The sequence below is a fragment of the Lynx rufus genome, unplaced genomic scaffold (genome assembly GCF_022079265.1).
Source record: "Lynx rufus isolate CCGP_SWC_20201006 ecotype Redwood Valley unplaced genomic scaffold, mLynRuf1.p SCAF_4, whole genome shotgun sequence".
NCBI classification, from domain to species: Eukaryota; Metazoa; Chordata; class Mammalia; order Carnivora; family Felidae; genus Lynx; species Lynx rufus.
The window spans coordinates 123,439,544-123,466,781 of NW_025814856.1; the positions used below are offsets into that span (position 1 = coordinate 123,439,544).

Consider the following 27,238-nt stretch of genomic DNA (forward strand, 5'->3'; position numbering starts at 1 on the left):
CAGCTCAGGTCATGATCTCTCAGTTTGTGAGTTTGAGCCCCACGTTGGGCTCTGTGCTGACAGCTCAGAGCCTGGAGCCTACTTGAGATTCTGTGTCTCCCTCTCTCTCTGCCCCTCCCCTGCTCATGCTCTATTCTCTCTGTCTCTCAATCATAAATAAATGTTAAAGAAAAAAAATTTTTTTAATATTTTCAAAGAAGAGATTCAATAAATCAAACTTTAGACTTCATGTAAAAAGCCCACCCAAATTATACGATCTTGTTTGTTTTCTTATTTATTTCTATTAAGTCTATGAAGTCCAATTATGCCTTTTACCCTATAATTTTAGACACCCTGGCTATCCTTCAAATCTCAATAGAGAAAACTCGGGGATAGTGGGGATATAGTATATAAAGATGGCAGGAATTGTGGTTGAGTCAGAGATAGCAAAGCTCAGGAAAAAGTAAGTCACCCATTCTGAGTGACAGAGATAGTGGAGGGTGGAGCCCAGATTTACATCTAAGTCCAAAGCTATACTCTTAAGAAAAAGATAAATTTTGCCTGATACAAAAGTGTTATATGCTCACATAGCTATAATTAGAGCCTCACATACCCTTTTACACTTTCTAAAAGGGCAATCTTTATAGAATTGTTAAAGCAGTGACTTCTCTGGGAGAAGATGTGACTGGCACCAAATGTTCCTGACTCAGAGGTTGCTGTGAAAATAGTGTTCCACACAAGAGGTATCCACCGCATTGGATAGTAAAAGAAAAATGGATATATGCTAGACGGAATAATGGCTCCCATAGCAAAGATGCAATATATTTCCTTGAATATCAAAAAGGACTTCAGGGCACCTGGGTGGCTCAGTCGGTTAAGCTTCCAACTTCTGCTCAGGTCATGATGTCACAGTTCTTGAGTTCGAGTCTTGCATTGGCCTATCTGCTATGAGCACACAGCCTGCTTCGGACCCTCTGTCTCCTTCTCTCTCTGCCCCTCCCCTGCTCGCACTCTCTCTGTCTTTCAAAAATAAATAGACGTTTTTAAGGACTTCATAGAGATGATTAAGTTAAGAGTCTTGTGATAGGAAGATTATCCTGAATTATCTGGGTGCACCCACGGTGAGCACAGGGGTCCTTGTTGGAGAAAGGCAGGGGAGTGACTGAGAGAGGAGATGTGTTAACACAGGTAGAGGGTCCATCAGAGAGATCTGAAGATGCCACCCTGCTGGCTTTGAAGCTGGAGGAAGCAGCCATGAGCCAAGCAATGCGGGCGGCCTCTAGAAACTGGGAAAGTCAAGGAAATGGATTCTCCCCCAGAATTCCCAGAATGGAATGCAGTCTTCCTAACACCTTGATCTGAGCCCGGTGACACCCATTTTTGACCTCTGACCTCCAGAACTATAGGATAATAAACGTGTGTTGTCTTGAAGCTAAGTTTGTAGTAATTGGTTACAGCTCATTCGGAAACTAACACCACTGTGATAGGTTTTTCTAGGTGAACTTGTTGTTTCAAGCAATCAGTGTCACTGAGGGGCAGGAGTGAGATTGTGGAGAATATTGCTGATTAACACAGAGCAGAATCTTTGATGTTGGAAGAGCCTCAGAGTGTGACTTGTAGATGTGTAGACAGTGAAGGGTGCTTCTCCATTATTCTTCTTTAATCTCAGGCCCAAGGAGAAAGCAGCATAATTAGAGTGACATACATATAGCAATATGTTCACTTTATCACACAGGATATTTTCTGCAGATTGTAGAAAATAAAAAAAAAATTAACTAAGATCTTACAAAATAATTATCCTTGTATTCAACCCTTTCATATTTTAACCATTTGTTAAATAATTAATAAATTATTTAAAACTTCCAGAAAAAGACTTTCTGAACCAATTCCCACAGAGCATACATTTCCTGAATCTCAACCTTCCATCACCTTCCAGAAGATCCAAAAGAAGAATTTGGGCAAGCCATATAATCTCCCTAGAGTTCTTATTTTGTGAAATTATACCCAATTCATTTAGATGGGAAAAGAATCTTGAATCTTAGATCTGGAAGTAGCCCCAGAGGTGGCAATGGCCCAAATTTTTCATTTTGCATGTGAGGAAACTAGAGCGGTTACTTGTCCAAGATTTCACACTGCATTGCCCTCTGCCTGTGTCCCCAAAGGCACAATATTCCAGGATCTGTACGAGGTAGTAGGAATGCAGAATATTTTTTTTTCCTTCAGAATTTTGTAATTTGAGAAGAAGACAGACAAAACAAACAGCATAAATGTATAAAATGGTTTCTTGTATGGGGTGCCTGGATGGCTCAGTCAATTAAACATCTGACTCTTGATGTTGGCTCAGGTCATGACCTCATGTTTTTGTGAGTTCAAGCCCCACATTGGGCTCCATGCTAACAGTGTGGAGCCTGTCTGGGATTCTCTCTCTCCTCTCTCTTTTACCCTCCCCCACTCACACTATCTCTCCCTCTCTCCACATAAATAAACATTAAAATTAATTTTTAAATGGTTTCTTGTAAATACAATGACAGAGGTAAGCACAGGGCACTGGTTGAGCTTAGAGGAGGGGCACACAGCCCAAAAAAGCATCAACCATGGATATCTATTGATTTTAAAAATAAAACTTCTATTCACTTCTTTTTAGTTTATAAAAATAATTATGCCCTTGGTAAATTGTTTTTAAAATACTGTCTCTCTGAATATATATATAATTTAATACATATATTCCTATCTGTCACTTAGCACACTATCACAAAAAAATCTTAATTTTAAAGTCACTGAATCTCAGAGTTGGAGAGGATGTACTAAATGCCATCTAGACCAATTTCTACATGAATAAAACTTTTTATTTTTTAATAGTGTTAGATTTATAGAAAAATTGCAAAGATAGTACAGAGAGTTTCTCATGTCCATTTGTCCCTATTATTAACATCTTACATTAGTGTGGTACATTTATTGTAATTAATGAACCAATACTGATACATCATTATTAACCAAAGTCCACACTTCATTTAAATTTCCTTAGTTTTTACCAAATGTTCTTTTTTTCTGTTCTACAATCCCATGCAGGACACCACATTACATTTTGTTGTCACTTCTTCTTAAGCCCCTCTTGACTGACACAGTTTCTTAGATTTTCCTTGTTTTTGATGGCTTTGACATTTAAAAAAACAAAAACAAAAAACACTGATCAGGTATTTTGTAGACTGCCCCTCAGTCGGAATTTGTCTGGTGTTTGTCTTCATGATTAGAGCGAAGTTCTGAGTGTGTAGGAGGAAGATCACAGAAGTAAAGCACCATTCTCATCATACTGGATGAAGGGTACATGACTATCAACATGACATCGCCATTGATGCTCACCTTGATCACTTGGTTCAGGGACTGTCAGGTTTCTCTACTGTAAAGTTACTCCCCACCCCCCACCTTATACTGCACTCTCTGGAAGGAAAGTAACTACGCATCGTCCACATCCACGGAGTGGGAAGTTAGAAGGTGGTGTATCTACCTACATTATTTGGAATTTTTCTGCATGGGAGATTTGTCTGTTTCCCACGATCATTGAGGACTCATGGATATTTATTTTAAACTTTTAGTTATGATCTCATACTGTTTTATTTATTATATGCTCATATTGTACCAGCTTTGGCCATTAGGAACTTTTTCAGCAGGATTTTGTATCTTTGACATACCACATCAGTGTACGTGTATGTGTGTGTGTGTGTATGTGTGTGTACATGTATGTGTGTGTCCTTACTTTCTGGTGTTGTCAGGACCTATGAGTTCCTGTTTTATATTTCCTGCCCTAGACCTATAATCAGCCATCTCTCAAGGAGCATTGGTTCCTTATATTGGAGAAAGGTATTAGAAACCAAGGCACGCTTATTAATGGTGGGGTGTTTTGCTTCTAGGCCCTCTCAGCTGACAGAAAAAAATATATATATATATATGTGTGTATGTATATATATGTGTATAAATATGTGTATGTATATATATGTGTATGTATATGTATATATATGTGTATGTATATATATGTATGTGTATAAATATGTGTATGTATATATATGTGTATGTGTATGTATATATATGTGTATGTATATATATGTATATATGTATATATATACATACACATATTTTATTCATGCATATGTACATATATACATATATATGTATTTCTTCTGTCAGCTGAGAGAGCCTAGAAGCATATACATACATACATATATATATATATATATATAATGCTGACCCATGTATACAGACATACCTATAAATATGTCCATATATAACCCTCTGTACCTACACTAAGTTAATCATGAGTTAGTACTGATGTCCCCAAGTCTAATCCATTACCACCTAGATCGCTGTAGCCTCTTCCCTTTGCTTATTTATAAATTTCCACTCCAACTGTGAGAAATCTGGCTCCCACATTACGTTTGTGTCTTTGCCCTTTTATTCTCAGTTAGCCTGGCCAGAGATTTATCCCTTCTATTAATCTTTTAGAAAAACTGGCTTTAGTTGCATTCATTTTTCTCTAGTGCTTTCCTGTTTCAACGTCATTGATTTTCGCTCTCATTTTTAGTATTTTTCTTTTCTTCTACTTGCTTTAGGCTTATGTTGCTCTTCTTTCTCTAGTTTCCTAAGGTGGAAGCTTAGTTGATCAATTTTAGACTTTATTTTTCTTTCTAAAATATGTGCTATAAATTCCTTTCTGAACACTGCTTTTGTAATTTTGTGTTTTCATTTTCATTGAGTTCAAAATATTTAAAAATTATCTTGAGATTTCTTAGCTCACATTGTGTTGTATAGAATTGTGTTGTTTAATGCCATTTGGAAATTTCCCATGTTTCTTTCCATTACTTATTTCTATTTTGATTCCACTGTACATGAGAACATATTAAATCTTCACATTTGTCCAGTCTTGTAAATGTATTTTTTAGCCCAGAATGTGGTCAGTCTTGTTGAATGTCCCATGTTAGCTTGAGAAGAATGCATATTCTTCAGCAGGTTGATGCAGTTTTCTATAAATGTAATTTGGATCAAGCCAGTTAATAGTGTTGTTCAGGCTTACTGATTTTCTGCCTACTTTGTGTATCAGTTACTAAAAGAGGAGTGTTGAAGTCTCCAACTATAATAGTAAATTTGTCTATTTCTCTTTTAAGGTCTACCCGTTTTTACGTCATTTTTTGGATTTTTTTTGTTGGGTGCATATACAAGACTGTTATGTCTTCTTATGTAATAATATTATGCCCATCTCTATCCCTGATAATCTACCTTGCTCTGAGATCAGCTTTGTTGAAAGTGTATATAGCTAATTCAGCTTTCTTTTGATCAGTGTGGTATATCTTTGTCCATCCCTTTTATTTATCTGAGTTCTTATATTTAAGTGCATTTCTTATAGACAGCATAAAATTAGGGCTGTTTTTTTTTTTTATACCCTCCTACAGTATTTGGTTTTTGACTGCTGTGTTTAGACCATTCACATTTTAAGTGATTATTGATGTAACTGGATTAGTATCTACTATGTTCGTAACTGTTTTCTCTTGGTTGCACTTGTTCTTTGTTGACTTTTTCCCCTCCCTTTCTGCTTTTAATGAGCATTTTATATGATTCTGTACTTCCTGGCTTAGTTTGTCAATTATATTAATTTAAAAACATTTTTAGTGATCTCCCTAGAGTTTACAATGCACATTTTAAACTATTCTAAATTCACTTTTAAATAACGCTATACCACTTCAGGTGTAGTACAGATACCTTAAAATGGATACCCAATTTCTCCTTCCCATCCCTTGTGATATTACTGTTACCCATTTCACTGATCCATATGCTATAATCACTCAATACATTGTTATTATTGTTGCTTCAAACAGTTATATTTGAGATCAATTAGGAATAAGAAAAACAAAATGTTTTACTTCACCTGTATTTATTTATTCTTCCATGATACTCTTTTCTTTTATCGATCCAAATTTTTTACCTGCATCATTTTCCTTCCGCATAAAGAAATTCTCTTAACATTTGTTGGCAGACAATTCCACTGATGATGAATTTTCTCAATTTTTGTGTTTCTGAAATGGCTTTAGTTTTCTTCACATTTGAAAAATAATTTCACTGGATCAAAAATTCTAATTTGGTGGAATTTTTTCATTCAATGCTCGAAATATTTCACTTCACTCTCATTTTGCTTGCTTGGCTTCTGGTGAGAAGTCTGCTGTAATTCTTATATTTGTTCCTTTGGAGGTACATTTCCCCTCCTCTGGTTCCTTTCAGAATTTTCTCTTTGTTTTTAGTTTTCTATGGTTTGAAAATAATATAACTAGGTATGATTTTCTCATATGTATACTATCTGGTGCTTTCAAATTTCCTAAATCTGTGGTTTGGAGTCTGTCGTTAATTTTGGAAAGTTTCTGGCTATTATTTAAATATGCTTTTCTGCTCTGCTCTCTTTCTTGTGTTTCTGATATTAAAATTATACATGCCGCATCTTAAAATTGTCCCACAGTTCTTGGGTGTTCTGTTTTAGACTTCATTCTTTTTCCTCATTGACTTTTAGTTTGGGAAGTTTCTACTGGCCTATCTTTAAGTTCATCGATTCTTCCCATGGCTGTGTGAGTCTCCTAATGATTTCATCAAAAGTGTTCTTCGTTTTGTTGCAGTATTTTTTCATTTCTAGACTTTCCTTTCAATTTTTTCTTAAAGTTTCCCTCTCTCTGCTTACATTACCCTTCTTTTTCTCTTACATGCTGTCTACTTTTTCCATTATACCCTTAACACATTAATCACAGTTATTTTACATCCCTTATCTGATCATTCCAACATCTGTGTCATATCTGAGTTTGGTTCTAACAATTGTTTTGTCTCTTCAGACTATGTTTTTCTTGCCTTTGATATGTATTGTAAATTTTTGTTGAAAGTCACACGTGTTGTATCAGGTAATAGGAACTGAGGTAAATAGCCTTTAGTGTGAGAATTTATGTTAATCTGACTAGGTATGGGGCTATGTTTAATGTTTGCTATAGCTCTAGGTACCAGAGTTTCAAATTCCTCTAGTGTCCCTGTTTATAGCTCCTATCTTGACTTTGGTTTTCTTTAAGTAACTCCTCTGAGAAAAAGTGACACAGACAGAGACTTATAGCTCTTTCAGCTATAATCCCCTTTTATTATATTGAAACCCCATTGGCATGTTAGTTAAATGTTGGGGAGAGGAAGCATTCTACAATCTTCTGATTAGATCTCACTCTTTAATGGCCTATATGTTAGGGTTGTGACTTTCACAGTTCTGTTGTGAAAAGACTGTTTGGTTAGTGGGATAGCCTTCTTCTTCCTGCCCACATTGCCCCACCTGGTAGCACCATTCCCCTCTATATCCTTAAAGCCCGACCCTCGTTGACTACATTTTGTTTTGTTTTCTCCGTAGGTGACATAGGCTAAAATGGTCTAGTATAGGAGAAAAGCTCTTCTACAATTGGAGTAAGGGTCTGTCAAAGTCTTTTTCCTTTGGAAAGCTCCAAAGACTATGGAGAAGGATCTGAGCATATTTCATAATACTTTCAATGCTTTTCCTCTCCCTTTCCCAGAGCCATGAAGGGATCTTTCCTTCATCTTCTCTGTGAGGACCTGGTAGGTTTCCTGGAGGTAAACCCCACAAAAATGTAAGAGATTGTCCTGGATTGTATCCATGAGGGGTCGTAGATGCTCTCAAACTGTGTCAAATTCAATGTGTTTGTGTTGTGAAATAGTAACTCACATACCACCCCTCATTAGAATTGAATCAGGTTTCAATCTAGATTTAGAAAATGCTATTCTACATTACAAATAATACTACATTTTTTATTATAGTCTGTTCTCAAACTGATAATTTTAAATTTTGTTAACATTTACTTATTTTTAAGAGACAGAGAGACAGTTATTTATTTTTAAGAGACAGAGTGTGAGCAGGAAAGGGACAGAGAGAGGAGACACAGAATTTGAAGCAGGCTCCAGGCTCTGAGCTGTCAACACGGAGCCCGACACAGGGCTCAAACCCACAAACCGTGAGATCATGACCTGAGCCAAGGTCGGGCACTTAACTGACTGAGCCACCCAGGCACCCCTCAAACTGACACTTTATTTTTCAGTTGTAGTTGACGTTATTGCCCTACCTGTCTCCTTTAAGTCTTGAAGGATTTTTTCTAGTTTCTAAATTATTGGAGAGCAATGAGTCAAATTTTCATATGGAAAAGAACCTAAACTTTAAGGAAGCTGATTTCCATGTTATTTCTAACAAAAACCAATCTGTGAATCCCTCAGTGCCATGAAAATTTTTTTGTACATCTTACTTGTGAATGTGTATTTGAATTCATATTTTCAATATCACAAAGAAAATGACATGTAAATTTTTAATCTGTTTCCTTTGAAACTTAATGAGTTTTCATTGTGTTATAAAATAAAATGCTTAAAAAAAAAAAAGAGGGGCGCTTGGGTGGCTCAGTCGGTTGAGTGTCTGACTTCAGCTCAGGTCATGATCTAGCGGTTGGTGAGTTCAAGCCCTGTGTTGGGCTCTGTGCTGACAGCTCGGAGCCTGGAGCCAGCTTCGGATTCTGTGTCTCCCTCTCTCTCTGCCCCTCCCTTGCTCATGCTCTGTCTCTCTCTCTGTCTCAAACATAAATTTAAAAAAAACATTAAGAAAAAGAAAAGAAAAGAAACCTGGGCTTTTTTCTCACTATGTGAAGTTTGTTGACAAAAATGATAGTTGTAAGGGTGATGGTTCTTCTTGAACCACTGAAGAACCAGCTAGACTAAAATGGCTTAGAACCACTATATTGAACAATACTGAAAACACTCATGGAAAGGAATGTGACAAGGCACATTGTAGGAAGCATAATATATCACTAATATAACAACTTTCCGATGATCCTGATACTTTTCCGTACTCAAGACAATGTGTAGGGCAGATGAGTCCATGTACCATTTTTTATGAAATGTCTCTGAATAATTGACACACTCCCTTCTGACTAAACATGCAGTGGCTTTAATAGAGAAAGGAACAAAATCAGTGCCATTGGTTCAGTTTATCAGACATTTACCGAACAGTTATTTATTTCCTATGAGCACAGTAAATGGGAATATGATCCAGCTGCCTGGAGTGTCCTAGAAAACTTTCCCCAAATACCATCCATTTGCATCCTGAAAGCATTTTATACCTCAATTACAGTGATAAGCAATTTGCAGCATATGCAGCTGTTTTGAGTCCTGGCTAGTGGTCCCATTTCAGGAGTAAAGATTAGAGAGCTGCCTCCATTGTGTTACTTTTCTATATGGTCAGATTTAACACATTCATTGTTAAAAAGCAATTTCGGTCTTCTTACCGACTTTCATTATTCTGCAGAGTGGGTAATCTAAGTCATAAGAATGTACATTTTCCCCCATGGGGATCAGTTAAGTGAGACATTAAAGAAAGGGTTTTGTTGTTGTTGTTGCCAGTAATAATGCAGCCCATAAACTTTGAAAATATATCTTGAATTGCTCTGCTTCTAAAAAAAAAAACCTCATTCACCTATCCTCTGTTATCTCAGATTATTTCACATAGTGTTACAACTTTTTGTTTATTACTCTATTTCCATCCTAAAAAGAGGGCTCCTTAGTTCAGCGAGACTATCTTATTTTTACATCTGTAGTACCTAGAAGAGAGTTAGCCCAGAGCTATTGTTCAATAAATACTTGTTGAGATGAAATTAATAAGATTCTATTGAGATTTGAACCTAGCCTCTTTCATTACTGAGCTCTAAACCTAACCTATGTATCCAAGCTGCCTGCACAATTATTATTATTGTCATCATACATACAAATCACAATGCATCTAAGATGACTGTAGTAAGTTTAAAGACCATTCTTCATACATTAGTGCAGTGATCCCTACAATAATTCTGTGAAGGGAGCATCTGTAAAATAAATGTTTGCATTTTATTGGTGAGAATACTGAGATTCAAAAATTGAGACCTGCCCAATGTCTCACATGTAGTACACACTGCAGCCAGCTCTGGGTCCTAAGTTCTAAGCAATTTATGCTTTTCTTTTGTGCAATATGGGGTTTTTCTATCTCAACACTCTTTTGGTATTTGGAACGGAAAAGTTCTTTGCTGCTGGGAGACGGTGCCTGCTCTGTGCATTATAGCTTGTTTAACATTATCCTTGGCCCCTGTCCATTAGATTCTAGGAGCGTCCCCCACCCCACTGTGACAACAAAAATGTCTCCAGGCATGGCCAAAGGTCCCATTGGCAAAATCAGTTCCAGTTGAGAGCCAATGGTCTAACAGTAGGAACAATGTGACACAAAGTACTCTGGGACCAGCATAAATAAAATGAGGGTAAAATGGTATTTGCAGGGGGGGGGGGGTCTCCTTCACAGTGGAAACAGCATTTAATTTGAATTTTTACTGTAGAAAGATTGAATTGACCTAGCAGGATTTATGGTGATGAGAATGAATAACAAATATTTGTTGAGCATTCATGATGTGCCAAATTTAACTCTAAGGGCTAAAATATAATAAGCATTGTTAAATGTCTTCTTAAAATGAAACACCATCTTAACATCCATCTAGTGGAACATAGAGCTATTTGGGGTCACTTAATCTCATGATATGCATTTAACATCTAGATTTATCATATTATCTGCTAAAGATTACTTAGGAGAGAATTGCCTCCAATTTATTTTTGTAGCTTACTAACATAAATCAGTCCCAATCATCATTTAATTGTACTGTACATGGAGATTGTATTTTCTAGTAAGTTTCTGGCTCATTGGGAATGTTCAAAACTATTGAATTAAAGTGTCTTTGCAAAATGTGGAAGGAAGGAAAGCCTACCTTTAGCTCTTGTCCCTGTTAAGCCAGGGTTCTTGGAACTGCATAGAAACTCTCTCAACAAACATGACAGATTGATGAGCCCGGGCCTAAATCTACTTCCCATCTATTCAGAACCACTGGAAAACTGAAAAAGACTCTGACATCTCTGAAAATATATGCTTTCTTTCCCTGAATTAATCATTTGGAATATGTATAGGAGCTGTTTGCATACTCTTTGTGTTGATCTCTAGAAATATATATAATTATTAAGATTATGGATTTGGGGGACAGATAGACCTAGACTTGCCTACCTCCTACCTCTATCCATATGAACTATATGACTGAGGGCAAGTTGTTTTAATATCTGTGAATCTCCGTTTCCTCATCCACAAGATGAGGATAAGAATGATTTCCACCTAGGGCACCTGAGTGGCTCAGTCGGTTGAGCATCCAACTTTGGCTCAGGTCATGATCTCATGGTTTGTGGGTTCAAGCCCCGCATGAGGCTATGTGCTGACAGCTCAGAGCCTGAAGCCTGCTTTGGGTTCTGTGTCTTCTCTCTATCCGCCCCTCCCTCCCCCAGTCATGCTCTGTCTCTCAAAAATAAATAAATGTTAAAAAAAATTTTTTTTAAAGAATGACTTCCACCTAAGTTTCTTGGGGGGATCAATTAATAAAGTGTTGTCACACTTTTCATGTGGGACTTGGCACAAGCCAATAATAAGTGGTGGCCATCATTACCATCATCTTATCATCTAATTTTTGTCACAATTACTAAATACAGAATTTCTATATGGGAGGACTCCCTTGAAATGAGAGTGGGTTTACCTTTAAAGGTATGTTGACATAATCTTTTCCCAAAAATAGGAAACACTTCATTGGGTCTTAGTAAACAATGAGGGTCTGAAGAAGATTCTAGGGAGGCTGAAGCTTCCTCTCCCTACTGCAGGCTCAGTCTCTGATCATTAATCCATCACTACCATCATCATTCACATCTTCTTTGTAAGATAGGTTTTCTGAGGGTCTCAGTGGGAATTGTAGCACTCTTCCATCCTAATCAATATGTCTTTTTAAATATTTGATAATAGGAGGTGAGTGTGTGTATAGAAGAACAATGACAAGAAGCAAAATTGACCAGAGTTCAATCAGGAGAGAGGATGCACTAACCAGAAACAATGATTCTGAAATACTGAGATTTAAACTTGAGGGAAAAAATGTAGATTTTCTCATCCCACCCCAGACCTATTGACTGACTAAAAACATGCTCATTCAGGTTTGAGAACCCTTTAACCAAAAGTCTCAACTGTCTGTTGTCTCTCCCTATGATAACTTACTCCCAGTAGATATTTCAACAATGCATCGAACTCTGTTCCAGAATCCAAGCAACCTGATGATTAAAATTTGTCTTCTCATGAAGGTCAAAGGTTTCAGTTCCTTAGAGCTCACAAGTCTGCTTTAGCTTTTGGCATTCTTAACCCTTTTCCTCATCTTGCCCTCCTTCTGGGTCTAGATTCTCCTCTCACTCCAGACTCTCTCCTGGAGTGAATTCATCTGTCACCCTGGCTTCAATTAGGAGTTATTTTGTGGCTTCACATGTATGTTAGTCCAGACTTCACTACTGAACTCTAGACTCACTATCCAAATTGCATTGTGATACTTCCCCTCAGTGTTTCCAGAGGAACCTCAAACTACATTTGCAAAGCAAAATACACTGGATCCCTCCATAAACTTATTCCTCCTTCTATAATCCCTGCCCAATAAAGGAAATGGTATTGTCCACTTGCCCAAGTTGGTAACCTGAGAAAAATCTTTGACCACTGTCTCCCTCCACATTGAGGACAGTCAGTAAAAGCTACTGATTTTTTTCTCCCATGTAGTCCTAAATTATCACATTTTCTCTCTAATCTTGGGGCCCCGGTTGTAGCCACCATTATATCTCAACTGGTTTTCAGCATCCTGCCTTCAGTTTTTGTTCTTTCCACTCATTCCACTCTCCATATTGAAGCAAGAGGAACTTTTTAGAATATAAATTTCATCATGTCACTTCCTGCTACCCTCAGAATAAAATGTAAACCTCTTAATAGCATATGACATCTTTCATGATCTGGTTACTCCTTCTCTCTCTGGCTATATCATTTGACACTGACTCTTTATAAGTCATGCAGTAGCCGTACCTAGATTCTTGCAATTCTTCAAGTGGACCATTCTTTCTCTTGCCTGAAGACCTTTACACATGCTTTTCCCTCTGCCTAGATCACCCTCCTTTCTCCCACCCACGTAGAGCATAGGGGGGTTACCTTTACTTACTGACACCTTAAGAAGGCTATCCCAGACAAAGGAGATTACAAGTGAAATCACTTGATCAGGAAGACATTAAAACTGTGCTTCTTTTAGCCTGTTTCCCAGGATAACCCATTAATGGTTGAAGCATTACATAGGGGATTCCTGAGACTTTAGTTCTAGTGCTGAATATACCAAAATTTCATTTTGTGACACTGTGAAATCACTTAGCTTTTCTGGGTCTCACTTTTCTTATCCTTAACATTCTATTACAAGATTTCTGTGTTAACCCAAAGAGATCAAGACTATGAGAATGGCATACTTATTGCAAATATTCATGGCATCACTTTTCTAGTCTCACTTTTGCTCTACCCTCAACTTCCTTCTAGTTGGACAACCCCTACCTTTTAGTTTATTTCTCTTCTCCTTCACCTCCTCAACTAACTAAAATATCAAGTTTAAATTTGAGATTTTCCAGGATGTTTTTTCCAAACCCTCAAAGCTGGGCCGATAACTCGACTTATGAGATCCCATAAAACTTTCTCTTTTCCCCCAGAAAAAACTTAGCAACTCTACTTGTCATTTTGATCTAGTTTATTACCTCCTCCCTTGGACGGTGAACTAGGTCACTTTACTTTAAGTACCGATTTGTGGCTAAGGTGTGTTCTTCTGTAGGCTGAGGGGCAGACCTACAAGGAAGTGTTCTATTTGGGAGACTGTTCTTGGAATATCAGTGCACTGGCTATCAACTGCACGTTGTTTACCAGGCTTTGATATATATTGTATCTTCTTTAATTTTCATGCAGAAAGCTTTTTTTTTTTTTGTATTCAGTGATGTACACATTACTTTTTCTGAATTAACTATGCCTCTGAAGAGGAATTGATTTTCCCAAGACCATTCTAGTAGGAGCTATGTTTAGATACGTTCGTGTTCTCCCAATTCCTAATGCATATTTCAATGCATGTGCACTGCAATCTCTCACTAAATGAGCTACATTAATAAATAGATATGTAATTAATAGTCAAAATGTGAGTATTTGAGGGTTTCTTTGTAGATGTGATTGTATGGTCATTTTTATTTTAAAAAAATCACTTTAAAAAATCATCTGAGATAAAAACTGTTAAAATAAAGGACTTCATTTTCTAAGTCTAGTTCTGGACATGATATTTCGAGTAAAGTTTATTTTATCAATTAACCTTTGTCCAAGACCATCATATCCTAATGGGTGGTGCAGAGATCCTGGTCTTCTCAAGGGTAAGTGGGCAACGGATGCCACAGGAGGAGAAGGATGTGGTGTTACCCCTAGCCTTGAGACACACTTGGACTCCTGAGAGTAGAGATTTCAGACATTGGTGGTGAAGAAGTGAGAGAAATCCTAAGAAACAAGAGACATCTCCAGGGATAGGTTCAGGGCCAGTTTATATAGGGCTATTGAAATCTTGCTCACAGACACTAGGGGGTTTGCAGAGGAACTCCTTAGGGGTGTGTGTGTGTGTGTGTGTGTGTGTGAGAGAGAGAGAGAGAGAGAGAGAGAGAGAGAGAGAGACTAAGGCTAAAACAACCTTAGTCCTTCCCTTTTGTATACTGGGGTTCCTGTTTTTTTGAAGTTAAATGTCATTTGAAATGCACATGGTCTTTTCTATAATTCTAAACTCTGATAATGCAGTTTATCAAAATGAAGACAATTGTTGGCATGCATGACTCAAGAATAGAATAATTGTTAGGTTGTGTTTTAGCATTGTATCCTTTGTAAGGATCCGTAGTAAATGTGACCATGAAATTTAATTTTTTTAAATGAGGATGATAATGTGCTTATTTACCTTTCTGAAATGGAACTGTCTGATCTTTCAATGAAAATACTTCATAGATACTGAAATCCCTTGGAAAGTAGAACTATTAGCCCTGACAATTTGGGCCCCTTCTTTATGGGTTTGGGAATATGTGTGTATATGTTTTGTTTCCTCTGAACTTTCTAATAGACCTTCCTGGGAATTGAATCTCTCCACCTGGAATATCAAGTTCTACTGTCCTCATTTCCAGTGATGGTTTGCAATGCAAATTGTTGGGTTGGTAACACATAGCACCATAACCATGGTAACCAAATGAAGACAAGTTTGCTTTACTTCCTCAGCAAAGTACTTTCCAGCCCTGCATTCAGACCTGATGCTACTGCCAACAGTCAAGGGCATTAAAGGAACAGCCAGAGGGTTCATAGAAATAAAAACACAACTGGACCCATTGTATTCATTTCCCACACTCCTCCCCTTAGTCCAGAATTTGTTACTAAAAACTTCTGCCATTTCTAACTACTTTCTAACTGCTTTCTTGGAGGCAAGGGTAGAGAGAATCACCATGTATCTTTATCCCCAATTTGACTATAGATTTTGGCAAGCAGACTATCCTGGCTTTCTGTGTCTAACTTCGAAATAGGAGCAGATAGAAACCTGGTCACAGTTCTGTGGTCACAAGGACTTTTTTAGTGTTAGCAGCTGTGATGCTCAAGGAGACAGGAAGGTGTCCAAATAAAACCACTTTCTGAGAACAACTACAGCAAGCTACAAGGGCCACTTCTCTGCCGAAATTCCTTTCCTCTGGTATAGTAATTCTTATAATTTGTTAGTTTGTTTCTCGCCTTTGGGTAAGGGTATTAGTCCTCTGTTCTCATTTTCTCTCCGTTGGAATGGAAGGGCAGCTGTGGCATGTTCTGAATCTTCTTTACCTGCAGCTATGTGACCGGGTGCTTCCCAGGAAGAAAGACTATTAGCAGTAAGGTAAGCAATCTAATTGTCATGGATCCTGGCCTAGATGATTTCAGCACTCCCATGACTGCCTGGGTGGCCTCCATTAACATGGAAAGGTCAAAAACACAAGGGATGGGAATGGTCTAGACTCAAGATTCTTGGTTTATTTCCCCTAAGTTTGAATACCATTTCAAGTAATGTTCCTGAGATGAGGTGCAGAGATTATATTTTCCTTCCTTTTGTAGCTATTGGGACTTGTGTGTCATTTTCACTGATTGTTTATTGCTGCAGTGTGGCTCAGTAGATGATTTTCTAACTCTGCCATTCCTTCTATCATTATTTGTTGGCATTCTATTCTAAAGAATACTTCTTCATCTCCCACATGGTCTGCAGATTTTAGACATTGGTACATATTACCTAACTTCTCTCCAGGAGGTTTGACTATTTAATATTTCCACAGTGATGAGTGTCAATTTCCCACCTTCTGGATGTTCTCACACTAATGAATTTCTGAGAATCTAACATGGTAACCTATTGTCTTTTTAGCCTTCACTTCCTTGTACGTTACATTTACATTTTTTAGCCATTTCTAGATTTCCTATTTTTTAATTGCCCTATTACATTGCTGCTACTTCTATGTATCTTTTTTTATTGATTTATAATTGCATGTCATATAGTAAGTACATAAAAACCTTTAATTTCACATATTCCACCAAAATTTTTAGTTTTTTTTAACATTTTGACATTTTTATTATCTTTGCAATAGGAAATTTTAAATTCTTAACTGGTTAAATCCATCATGATTTCCCTTCTTCGCCTTTGGTGTCATTTCTCCACAGGTGTTTACCACCTCAAGATTAGAAAAATGTTTACCAATATTTTATTCTAGGACTATTTTTTTTAAGTTTATTTATTTATTTTGAGAGAGAGAAAGAGAGAGAGAGGGAGAGAGGGAGAAAGAATCCCAAGCAGGCTCTGTGCCATCAGCACAGAGCCCAGTGCAGAGCTTGATCTCATGAACCATGAGATCATGACCTGAGCTGAAATCAAGAACCTGATGCTTAACCAACTAAGCCACCCAGGCACCTCTAGGACTATTTTCGTTTCATTTTTCTCATATTAAATCCTTAACACTATTGAAATTTATTTTGATGAATTATTTAGGGCTCTCTTTTGTTTTGCTTTGTGGTTTTTTCCATTAAATTTTAAATTTAGAAAATTTAAATTTAGAAACACACATACAGTTCTAAGAAATAATACAAAGTCTACCTGCCTTAATGCAAAAATCTTTTCAACAGTACATGGATAACCTATTTCTGCCTATATAGATTTTTATCTGGGACAGCCATCGACAGGTATAAAGTTGTGACATCAGGATAGTTTCTTACAATCACTTATAAGGAATACTATCTGTTTCTTTCTCCACATTCCCTGAGATTTTATGGTTATGATCATAGTGAGAAAGGAAGGATGATGATATCTTTGATGTCAGAGGAGTAAAGTACATGCTAGAATTTGCCTTTGTGAATAATCCAGGTAGGAAAGGAGATTTAGACCCAGGAGCTGGCTTAAAATTTGATCTCTTCTCCTCACTACCAGCTATTTCTGTGTGTTTTTAGATGCAACACTTTCTTAACTTAACCATTATGATGGTTTCCTATTGGACTGAAATATGATGCAATTTGTATTGTATAACAGTATGTTTTTAAACCTGAGGTGTGTGCATCTGAAAATCTTAAAGAAAATGGCTTGACCAGTCACTTTTTAAAGGTATTAGGAAAGGTATATAGAAGGAAGGTGTGATAGAGCCCAATGAAAAGTATTGTTAAGAAAAATAGTCATCTGCATTGGTCAAGGTTCTCCAGAGACATGAGATTATGTGTGTGTGTGTGTGTGTGTGTGTGTGTGTGTGTGTGTATACATATATATACATACACATACATACATACATATGTGTATATGTATACATATATGTGTATATGTATACATATGTGTATATGTATATATGTGTATATGCATATATGTGTGTATATATACATATGTGTGTATATGTATATGTGTGTGTGTATATATACATATATGTATATATATATAATTATATAATACATAATATAATTACATACATTTAATTATAGATAGAGAAATCTATATCTATCTACCTATCTCTCTCTCACACAATTATGGAATCTTAGAGGTTCCATGATCTGCCATCTGCAAGCTGGAGACCCAGGAAAGCTGATGGTGTAGATACAGGCTGAGTCTGAAGCTTGAGAGCTGGGAGCATTCACTTGTGTAAATCCGAGTTCTAGAGCACGAGGAGACTGATGTTCCAGCTCAACAATCAGCCAGAGAAAAGGGGAATTTTATTTACACACTTTTGTTCTATTTAGGCCCTCAGCAGATTAAATAATTCCCGTCCACACTGGGGAAAACAGTCTGCTTTGCTTCAGGCTACCAGTTCAAGTGTTAATCTATTCTGGAAACACCCTCATAGACATCCCCAGAAATTAGGATTAGCCAGATATCTGGGCACCCCATGGCTGAGTCATGTAGACACATAAAATTAATCATCACACCATCAGGTAAGATGAGTTGTGATTTCAGTAAGCTAACATTGAAAAGCATGTGTTTAATTGTCACAAATCCACTGCTGAATAGCCCTTTGGTGAAATTTATGCCATTATTGCTCACATGCATTTTAATCCCCCTGTCTGGAATGTTTGCCTATCCATTAACCTTCTTCAAGAGCCAGAGCCAATACCTCCCTTTCCAAGAAACCTTTGTTATGCCCCTAAATGATCATTTTCCTCCTTCAATATTTGAGAACAGTTGTTTTATACTTCTCTTAAAATGTGTTTTATGTTCTACTTCACAGTATATAGTTAATAAGTACTATATTTTGTAATCAACTGTAAGCTCCTCAAAGGTTCTTTGTACACAATAGACAGTAAAATATTTCATTGAATTGAATTAGTAGATGATATTATTGCATTTATTTACTTAATAGTCCATGCGTACGACATGCTTTTATGAGGAATGACTAGTGCACAGTACTATCCCTGATGTGACAGAAACTATAAAGATGAGTAAGTCACACTTCCCACCTCCTGAGAGCAAAGACAGAGTCCAGCATGAGAGTAATCATTCATTCAGTTAACAGTCATGGCTGATCACCTATTATCACCCATGGCCATGGATATAAAAATAAATAAGTCATAGTCCTTGCCAAGGGATTGCCAAGGAGTCCACTTAGTTGAGTGGGAAAGGCAGAAGTGCAAATAAACTACTTGAGCATGAGAAGTGCCACTATAAGGAGTTGCAAAGGTTTCTGTGAATGCCAGGAGCAGGCTAGGACGGGAGTGGAGGGCGATAAGGGGAGAAAGTGCTATAAAGTGAGTTCTCTTTGAGCTCAGTAAAATGGTATCCAGGAAAGAGAAAGGCAGCACTAGCAGAGGGATCTGTAGCCAGTAGCATCAGAGAGGAGGGCATGTTGAACACAAGTAGTTCTGTGTATACGGAATACAATGTACATGCAGGCACCTGGATTGGGATGCGTGGGAATGGGAGACACCCACACATCCTCTCATTCTCCCTTCCCAGGACGAGGCAAGGCAAATGTTGAGAAGACAAGAGTAGAAATAATGAGGAAAGAGAGAATCATTGAGAAAGAAAAATCTCTTTAAAGTTGGAGAAGGATTGGAACAGGGCTAGGAGTAGATGAGTCAGTTGATTCAATTTACCAGCACTTCAAGTTTCTAAGAAGCTGTATATGTGGTTATTGACCATAATCTTAGTACTCTTTTGCTTATTTCACCAGCAAAAGATGAAAACCCCAAGTCTAAGAGAACTGACTTTGGGTTCCAACTTGGGCACTACTGCCTTGTCTTTAAATCCAGCTTGCTCCTAAATATCAGGAGAGAGCACCCTTCACATATTTCATGGTGGGAGGAAGCCACCCACAGAATAAGTCATCACAGACTGCTTGTTCCTCCTAGCAGAGTATTGACAGAACACTCTATTCTCTAAGATCTGCCTTTACTTCACTGAATCACTTGGAAATCTTTACATGTATTTGTGGGACTTTGATACTTGGACAGTGAGGAAGAGCAGAAGGGCATTCCTGGCTTGGCTTTGTTGTTTGAGTTTTTGAGTGGTCTTCCAAGTAATAGCAATGGTGTTTTATTCTCAGCCCTTTTATAGTCTTGATGGACATAACTTTAAAATATGTTTTAAATGTGAGCTCCACTCATCAACCAATAGGCTACGCGGAGGCCAGAAATAGAATAACCATCTTATGGAATCATCTCATCACATCCAATTCTCTCATATTATGCAAGAGGAAATTACATTCCAAGACAACTTGAAACCACATGCCCAATGTCATACAACCAATGAACTATTTGTTGATTAATTAAAATAAATTACTTTTTGTTTCCCTGGTGATGAGTTAAGATCTTTCCTCTGCTAACGCTGTTGGAAGGCACGTAACAGAAGGTAACAGAAGGCATTTACTCAGATAGCTTTGGTTGAAATAGTGGAAGTGGACAGACATCAAGTGACTAGCCAGAAAATTTCACTTCAAAATGAAGGTAGAATATATATTTATATAGTTGAATATATATTAACATATATAACCTGATCACTTTTCTAATTCAAATTGCATTGTTCCCTGATATCGTATACCTGTTCCTGGCAAGTTGCACCTTCTCATAAATTGTTTAATTGTTGAATACCACACTTTTCTTCATGGTTTAATAACCAAATTTGCACCAATATTTCTCAATTCCTTTTTGGCATTCATTTAAACAGTAATTTATTCAGCAAACATATATCAAGTACCTTTTTCATACAATTATGATATGAGAACTAAGAGCTCTGTCCTGAAGAAAATCGCACAGTGGGATAAGCAGAAGGAGTGTTGAAAGTTGGCAGATTATTGAACTGAATGGTCAGGTGTTGATGGGTCATCTAGATTGACAATGAACTCTTCGGGGAGGATGACAAAAAAAAATCCCACTTTCAATCAACACACACTTATAAAATGTGAAAATACTTTAGTAGTGATTTACATTAAACTATTGGATTACAGGGAACAATTAAAGCCACACTCACATAGGGAAAGCATGTAGATAAAAAAAAAAAGATAAGAGGGAGTTGAGTACTGAGGTATAGAACACTAAAAACTTAGAAAAACCAGCAAAAGATCTTGAGAAAAAAGCCTTGAGTGAGATAGGAAGAAATCTGAGAGAGCATATTATTAAAAAGCATTGTTTCCAACAGATTGTTTCCATTAAGAGGAAGTGCCCAACTACTGAAAATTCTAAAATGATAAGAACTGACAGTTAGTTGAGCATTAGCATGCTGATTTGGGTGGGTTATAAAGAGAGTGAGAGGTGTGGTTGGTGCTGTACATGGGAGCTTTTTGCTATGATCCAAATGAGACTACAAGTTCTGATTCACATAATAAGGTTGACAAAAGCAGAGGAGGTCAGTGTGAGGTATCTTTTAAGGGCCCCTCTCTCACTCTCTTTTAAGTAACCTGTTGTGAGGTGTAAAAGGAATAAAGGAATTAAGGAAGACTCATTAAGTTCTTGGCCAGAGCAACTGCCTAAATAGTGGCACCATTTATTAATATTGGGGACACTGGAATAAAGCCAGGGATATAGGGGGTCAAGTAGAAGTCAAGGAAAGAATAAAGAATTCAGTGTGGCACATAGTAACTTAGAAATGTCAGTATCCAAGTGAAGATATCAAGTAATTGGGAATAGCCCATTTGGAAACTCAGGGGCCCTATTCTAAGGATCTGGACTAGATTTGGAAATGTGAATTTGGGAATCATCATCTAGAAAACTAGAGTAGGAGTTGGAGAGAGATTGAAGGGTCATTCAATGACCAATGAGTGGAGGATCATTTTAAGATAAGAGACATTATAGCATGTTGTAAACTAAAGGGAACAATTCAGTATGGAGGGAAAACAGTGTCCAAGCAACGTCTATGAGTAGAATAGAGGTGACAAGGGATGTTTGAAATTGGGAGTTTAGAGGATGTTCACTTACAGTGATGAAGTATGACCCTGGGAATTGAATAGAGAAAGGAGTGTTGAAAGTCAGCAGAAAACTGAACTGAATAGTCAGATGTTGATGGGTCATCTAGATCGACAATGAAATCTTTCAGGAGGATGACACAAATACCATCCCATTTTCAGTAAGTGAGGCCATATGTCCTGGGTGTTAATGACAACTTAGTTTGGTAGCCTTGAAAGGACAGAGGAAATAAGATCTGAAAGTAACAATGAGGAACATGGAGGAAATTGGTATCACCTCTAAGGTTAGGGTCCTGATTCAATGGGTGAAAAAGAAAAAACTCAGCTCAGAGAGTGACAAAGTAAGCTGTGTTCAGGTTTCAATTAGAAAAAGGAGATGAAGGGACATTCGATGAAGAGCTTAGGATAAAGGGGATCTGGTGGTTGACAGTCTGTGAATACCAGAGGGCACAGGTGTTGGGAGCACCTGAGAAGGGTGAGAGATTGGGCCAGATGAGGCAATGTCCGCTGTCACATGAGCAAGGCTCTAAGGCATGATAAAATTAGTCCTTTGATCTCTTAGAGTATGATGTTTGAATCAGTTCTCTTAAAGTGGCAGCCTCCCAGGACTGGTTTCTTAGTCTGTAGAGGGAAGGGAGTTGTATCAAGGCTCATGATAATTATTTTCTTGAGAGCATGAGGGGCTGCGAAGGCTTCTTTTTTAAACTTCTGTGTATGAAGTCATAGTTGAGAGAGGGGCAGGTCTTCCTGGAGCATACGGTTCTATGTAGACTTCTCCTAAATTTTTCTACTGGGGAAGTCGTTGTATATGGAAGGTGGAGGGGAGCCAGGCAAGCCTGGATATCATTGAGATCTCACGAAAGGCTTGAACAGAGGCTGTGGTGATGAGGATCCATAGTAGAGACATAGAGATGGTAAGATTCCTGTAGACTCCGAATTCCTGTGAATTTTTTTCCTGTGTGACGTTTTCTTCTTGACCACAGGGCTCCTTCAGAAGTGGAGCCAAGGCTAGAACTATAGTCTGCAATTATAACCTTGAAATTAAGATCATAGTTGAAGGAATTTCCAAGCTCTGATATGTGTCTCTGTTCTCAAATAAACATGCATTCTCATGGTCACAGAAATATTTTATTCTCGTACTCTCCAAATGTATCTTCTTAATTATTCAAACTAAGTAATCTCAAAATGACACAGGTTATAGGCAAACTATGAGTGTCAAATTTATCTCCTATGGAAAAACAACTGAACTGTTACACTGATTGGTGATTCTTTTTTACTGGACAGTTCTCGACATGAAAATGACCTAGAGAGGCAACATAGAGAAGGAAAATGAAACAAACCAAAAAAACAAAAAACAAAACAAAACAAAAAACCTGACCAATGTGGGTATTGATTGTTTTATACACATTTTTCATTAATTTTTTCCAACAGCCGTATGAAGTGGTTATTTCATACTCATTACAGAGATGAAGAAATAGATTATCAGAGATGTTTGAAAATTTCCCTAAGGAGATGTCAGAAAAGCAACAGAGCTGAGATTAAAATCTGGAGTTATCTGACCTGAAAGGACTTATTCTTTTAACCACATAAGAACCAAGAATACTGGCTAAACCAGCTGGTGTTCCTTTCCCAAATAACCAAGCAATCAACTTGCAGTCACAGATTCTTTACCCTGGGCAGAGTTCTGTGCTGGGATCTGTAGGGAACACAGAGATAAATAAAGCACAGTCCCTATTCTCCAGTATGAATAACCTGTTTGGCAAGATAACCTGTTTGCACAGAGGTGCAAAAAGTTAAATAACCCCAGAGGGCAAGAACGTAACCATTGTCACTGCTTTAAGTATGAGTATCAAATTCTATGATTTCACTGTGGGCTGAAGGCCTCACAGTGAAAAGGAGCAGGTATGGTTGCATTTGCTCAAGGAAGAAAATGTCATGGAAAATTAATGTAACAACACCATTTTTTTTTCCATTTTGGCCTTTTTAAAAATTTTGAAAGCTTGATAATATTTTAGTACATTACTCTTTGTCTTTTCAATATACTTTGTTGTTGTTTGTTTTGTTTTTACAAAATTGAGTTTCCGGTGTATATATTATTTTGCACCATTTTTTTAAAATCAAACATAATATGAGAAATTTCCCACATTAATGGAAGTTCTTTATACACATAAGGATTAATAGCATAGTAATTGGAATAGAAAGGATCTGAAGACAGGAAAGGGACCCTCCGGCACAGGAAACAACATAATCTAGGATGAAGATTCATTTTGGGCCAAGCCAGCATCAGCAAGAATTTGGATCCAAATGGTCCTTGGGATAAAGAGTTAACCAGAGGAATCAGCAGAGACCACATCCTACAACTTCTGCTCTGTCAGTCCCCTGGGCAATTCAGGGCTACCACCCGATCTGTGTCCCTTTGCAAAGGACTGCTCTCAGGGTCAAGTCCGTGGATGCCAAAGGAGGGTCATTCAAACATCAGAGAATGCAAAGCAGATTTGTTTACTGATCAGAAAGGCATCCACGAAAAACGGCTAAACAAAAGAGTTGTTCTTTACAGCCAGTCCCTGACCCCAGCCTTTAGCAAGGGTTCCCACTTTCCTTGGCAAGCTTTTTACTGCTCTCAAGCCAACGACAGCTGAGCTGGAAGGCAGCATACCCTCACTGGTTGTGCAAGCCTGGCGGCTGAGGTCAAACATGCCGTTTTAGAGAGGAAGTCTGAGACATACCAATAAAGCAGCACTTCTGAAAATTTTGATGATTTTTACAGGGTTGTATTTGGGAAAGTGGTAGCTAGGTTAAAATTTGACACTGGAGCACAGGAGCTGCAATTTGAGGACTGTGAGCTGCTTGACAGGCCCTGCTCCTACTACAGACCAGAGTCCTTTGTGCTAAATAGGACCTCACTGTCAGCTGAGGTGGGTGGACGAGCAAGACTATTTTGGGGTATCTTATTTTCCCATAATACACTATTCTTTTCTTCAAACCCTGAGCACGTACTGAGTCTGATATTTCATGAATCTTGTTGAGCGTGATTTGGGAGATTTTCCCTCCTTGTGAAATTCTGCACTGTCAGAGTTGATGCTCTGATAATAATTCGCATGCCCAAGATGTACAGCATTGCCAAAGAGAACTTTTTTAATTCAAAAGTACCAAAGCTTGTGTAAAATTAATAACTAGAAATTAAATTCAATTCCTACAGTTTGTCTTGTGTTATAAATTCTAGTATACCAGATAACCCTATAAAGTTTAGAAATATATATCAGGGCGCCTGGGTGGCTCAATCAGTTGAGTGTCCAACTTCAGCTCAGGTCATGATCTCGCTGTCCGTGAATTGGAGCCCTACATCACGCTGTGTGCTGACAGCTCAGAGCCTGAAGCCTGCTTTGGATTCTGTGTCTCCCTCTCTCTCTCTGCCCCTCCCTGCTCACGCTCTGTCTCTCTCCGTCTCTCAAAAAATAAAATAAAACATTTAAAAACATTTTTAAAAAGAAATATAATGTTATCTGTATTATTTTTGACTTGTGTTAGCATCAAAAGTTTTATTAACATTTATTTGCTCCCAGAGGATATCCTAAAGGTTAACTTTCTGAGGTTGGCTGACTAAAAGGCTCCCCATAAATATAAATTTTAACTGTCCACTCCTTGCTATAATTTTTAAATAATTGAAATTTCTTAGTAATTGTTTTTTATGCATAAAATTAATAGTCATCACAATTGTCATTAATTTTTACAGTAATTTACTATTGCAACAATAAATGTATATTTATACTTCAACTGGATTCTAGAATTTTAAAGTACAAAGCATGCAAGGAAACTCTTACTGCCAGTTGCACCAACAATGTTCACCTATGTACTTAAATGAAAATATTCAAATGTTTTCAGGAAATTTGAATGACTTTGCCTTGATAAAACACTGATTAGAAACAATGGTTTATAGCATATGGTTGGTGATTATGCATGAGTTTAAGGATGCAAGGGGTGCTGCTGAAAGAGAAATTTGACTATTTGGTCATTTCTCTAAACTTGGCTAATACACTGTGCAAATTCAAGTAGATGTCATGGAAAGAAGTTAGTCAGAAAGTGCTTTGGAATTCTAGCTTTGCCACTTTAGTTTTATATGTATTTATTTAGCACCTACTATGTGCTGGGAATATAGTCAAATACTGTAGACATATCAACAAGTAAGAGGCAGGCCCTTGTTCTTAATGTGCTGATAATCTGGGGGTTTTAACAACTCACTCAGCTGCTATAAGCCTCTGTGTCCACCTCTTACTCTGCAACTCTCATAATGATGTTAATAAAGGTTAAGTGAGATAACAAAGATGATCAGTATTTCTTGTGCCATATACATAATATACTTACTAATATTCTAATTGTCCCAATCATCCTAGAGGGTAGATGGTATGGTTTAATAATTATGGGAATATGCTTGGAGTCTGGTGCCCGGGTTTGAGTGTTGGTTGTTGTGTGGCTTTAGGTGTGCAACTTTAGATATACAACACCTTTCTCTGCTCTTCAATCTGCTATAAAATTGTGACAATTAGATTGCCTCCTTGGTTGGCAATTTAATTAAATAATAGATGTATGGAAGGCAGCATAGAATCTAGCACATGATAAGTACTCCACTGAAGTCAACAGTTATAACTCAGTAGAATTTACACCCAATTAAAAAATAAGAGAATGTAGAAAGATTACATAATTTGCCCAAGTCCACCCAATAAGTTGCAGACATGAGACTCATCCAGGTTGATCTGTTGCCAAAGCCCTTGTTTTTTACATTTTGAGTCTCTAAAAATATTTTTATAGATGTAACTGTTGGATAACTTGGAAGGTATTTATTACATAATCAATACTTTTAAACTTCCTTCCTGGCTGATGTGCCCTCCAGTCCACAGTTTCTTTGCATCCACATCGCAGTCTATCTGATTGGATCCACCAGAGGGTGGATGTGGCCTGGTGACAGGTGAAGTCACATTAGTCCCAGCCTCCTGTGGCCTCTCCACTTAAGAGGCAACCACTTCTCTGCATTGGGACAGGGAACTCAGCTCTGGTGGGTGAACCAGGCTCTGGAAGATTGTAAGTGTTGGTGGTATGAGCACTCTGGCTTCTCCTTCTCACTGAACCAAGCCTGAAAGCTGACTCATTGCATCTGATTTGTTTGTCTGCATGTTTTAGTTTGCCGAATTACTCCCTTACAATGGCAGAGAGGTCACATGGATCCAGCAACTCCCCCGGAGGCCAAGAAAAGAGCAGGAGAGAGATCCTGAGGTCCACCAAGAGGGCATGGGCTCGCCTAGATCAGCAGCTGCCACCTGGCTCTGAGGAGGAAAGCCAGGGTCTCACCATCCCCCTGCTGGGTGAGAACAGGCCCTCAGGG

General features: G+C 37.7%; 1 protein-coding gene across 1 annotated transcript in view; it reads left to right on the plus strand.

Moving 5' to 3' along the window:
• Positions 1-27,238, plus strand: part of ITPRID1 (ITPR interacting domain containing 1) — a 207,274-nt gene that overhangs the window by 104,480 nt on the left and 75,556 nt on the right. The window contains exon 2 of the mRNA XM_047095237.1: positions 27,037-27,218. Coding sequence (XP_046951193.1) covers positions 27,037-27,218 — 182 coding nt within the window. The remainder of the gene's footprint in view (positions 1-27,036; positions 27,219-27,238) is intronic.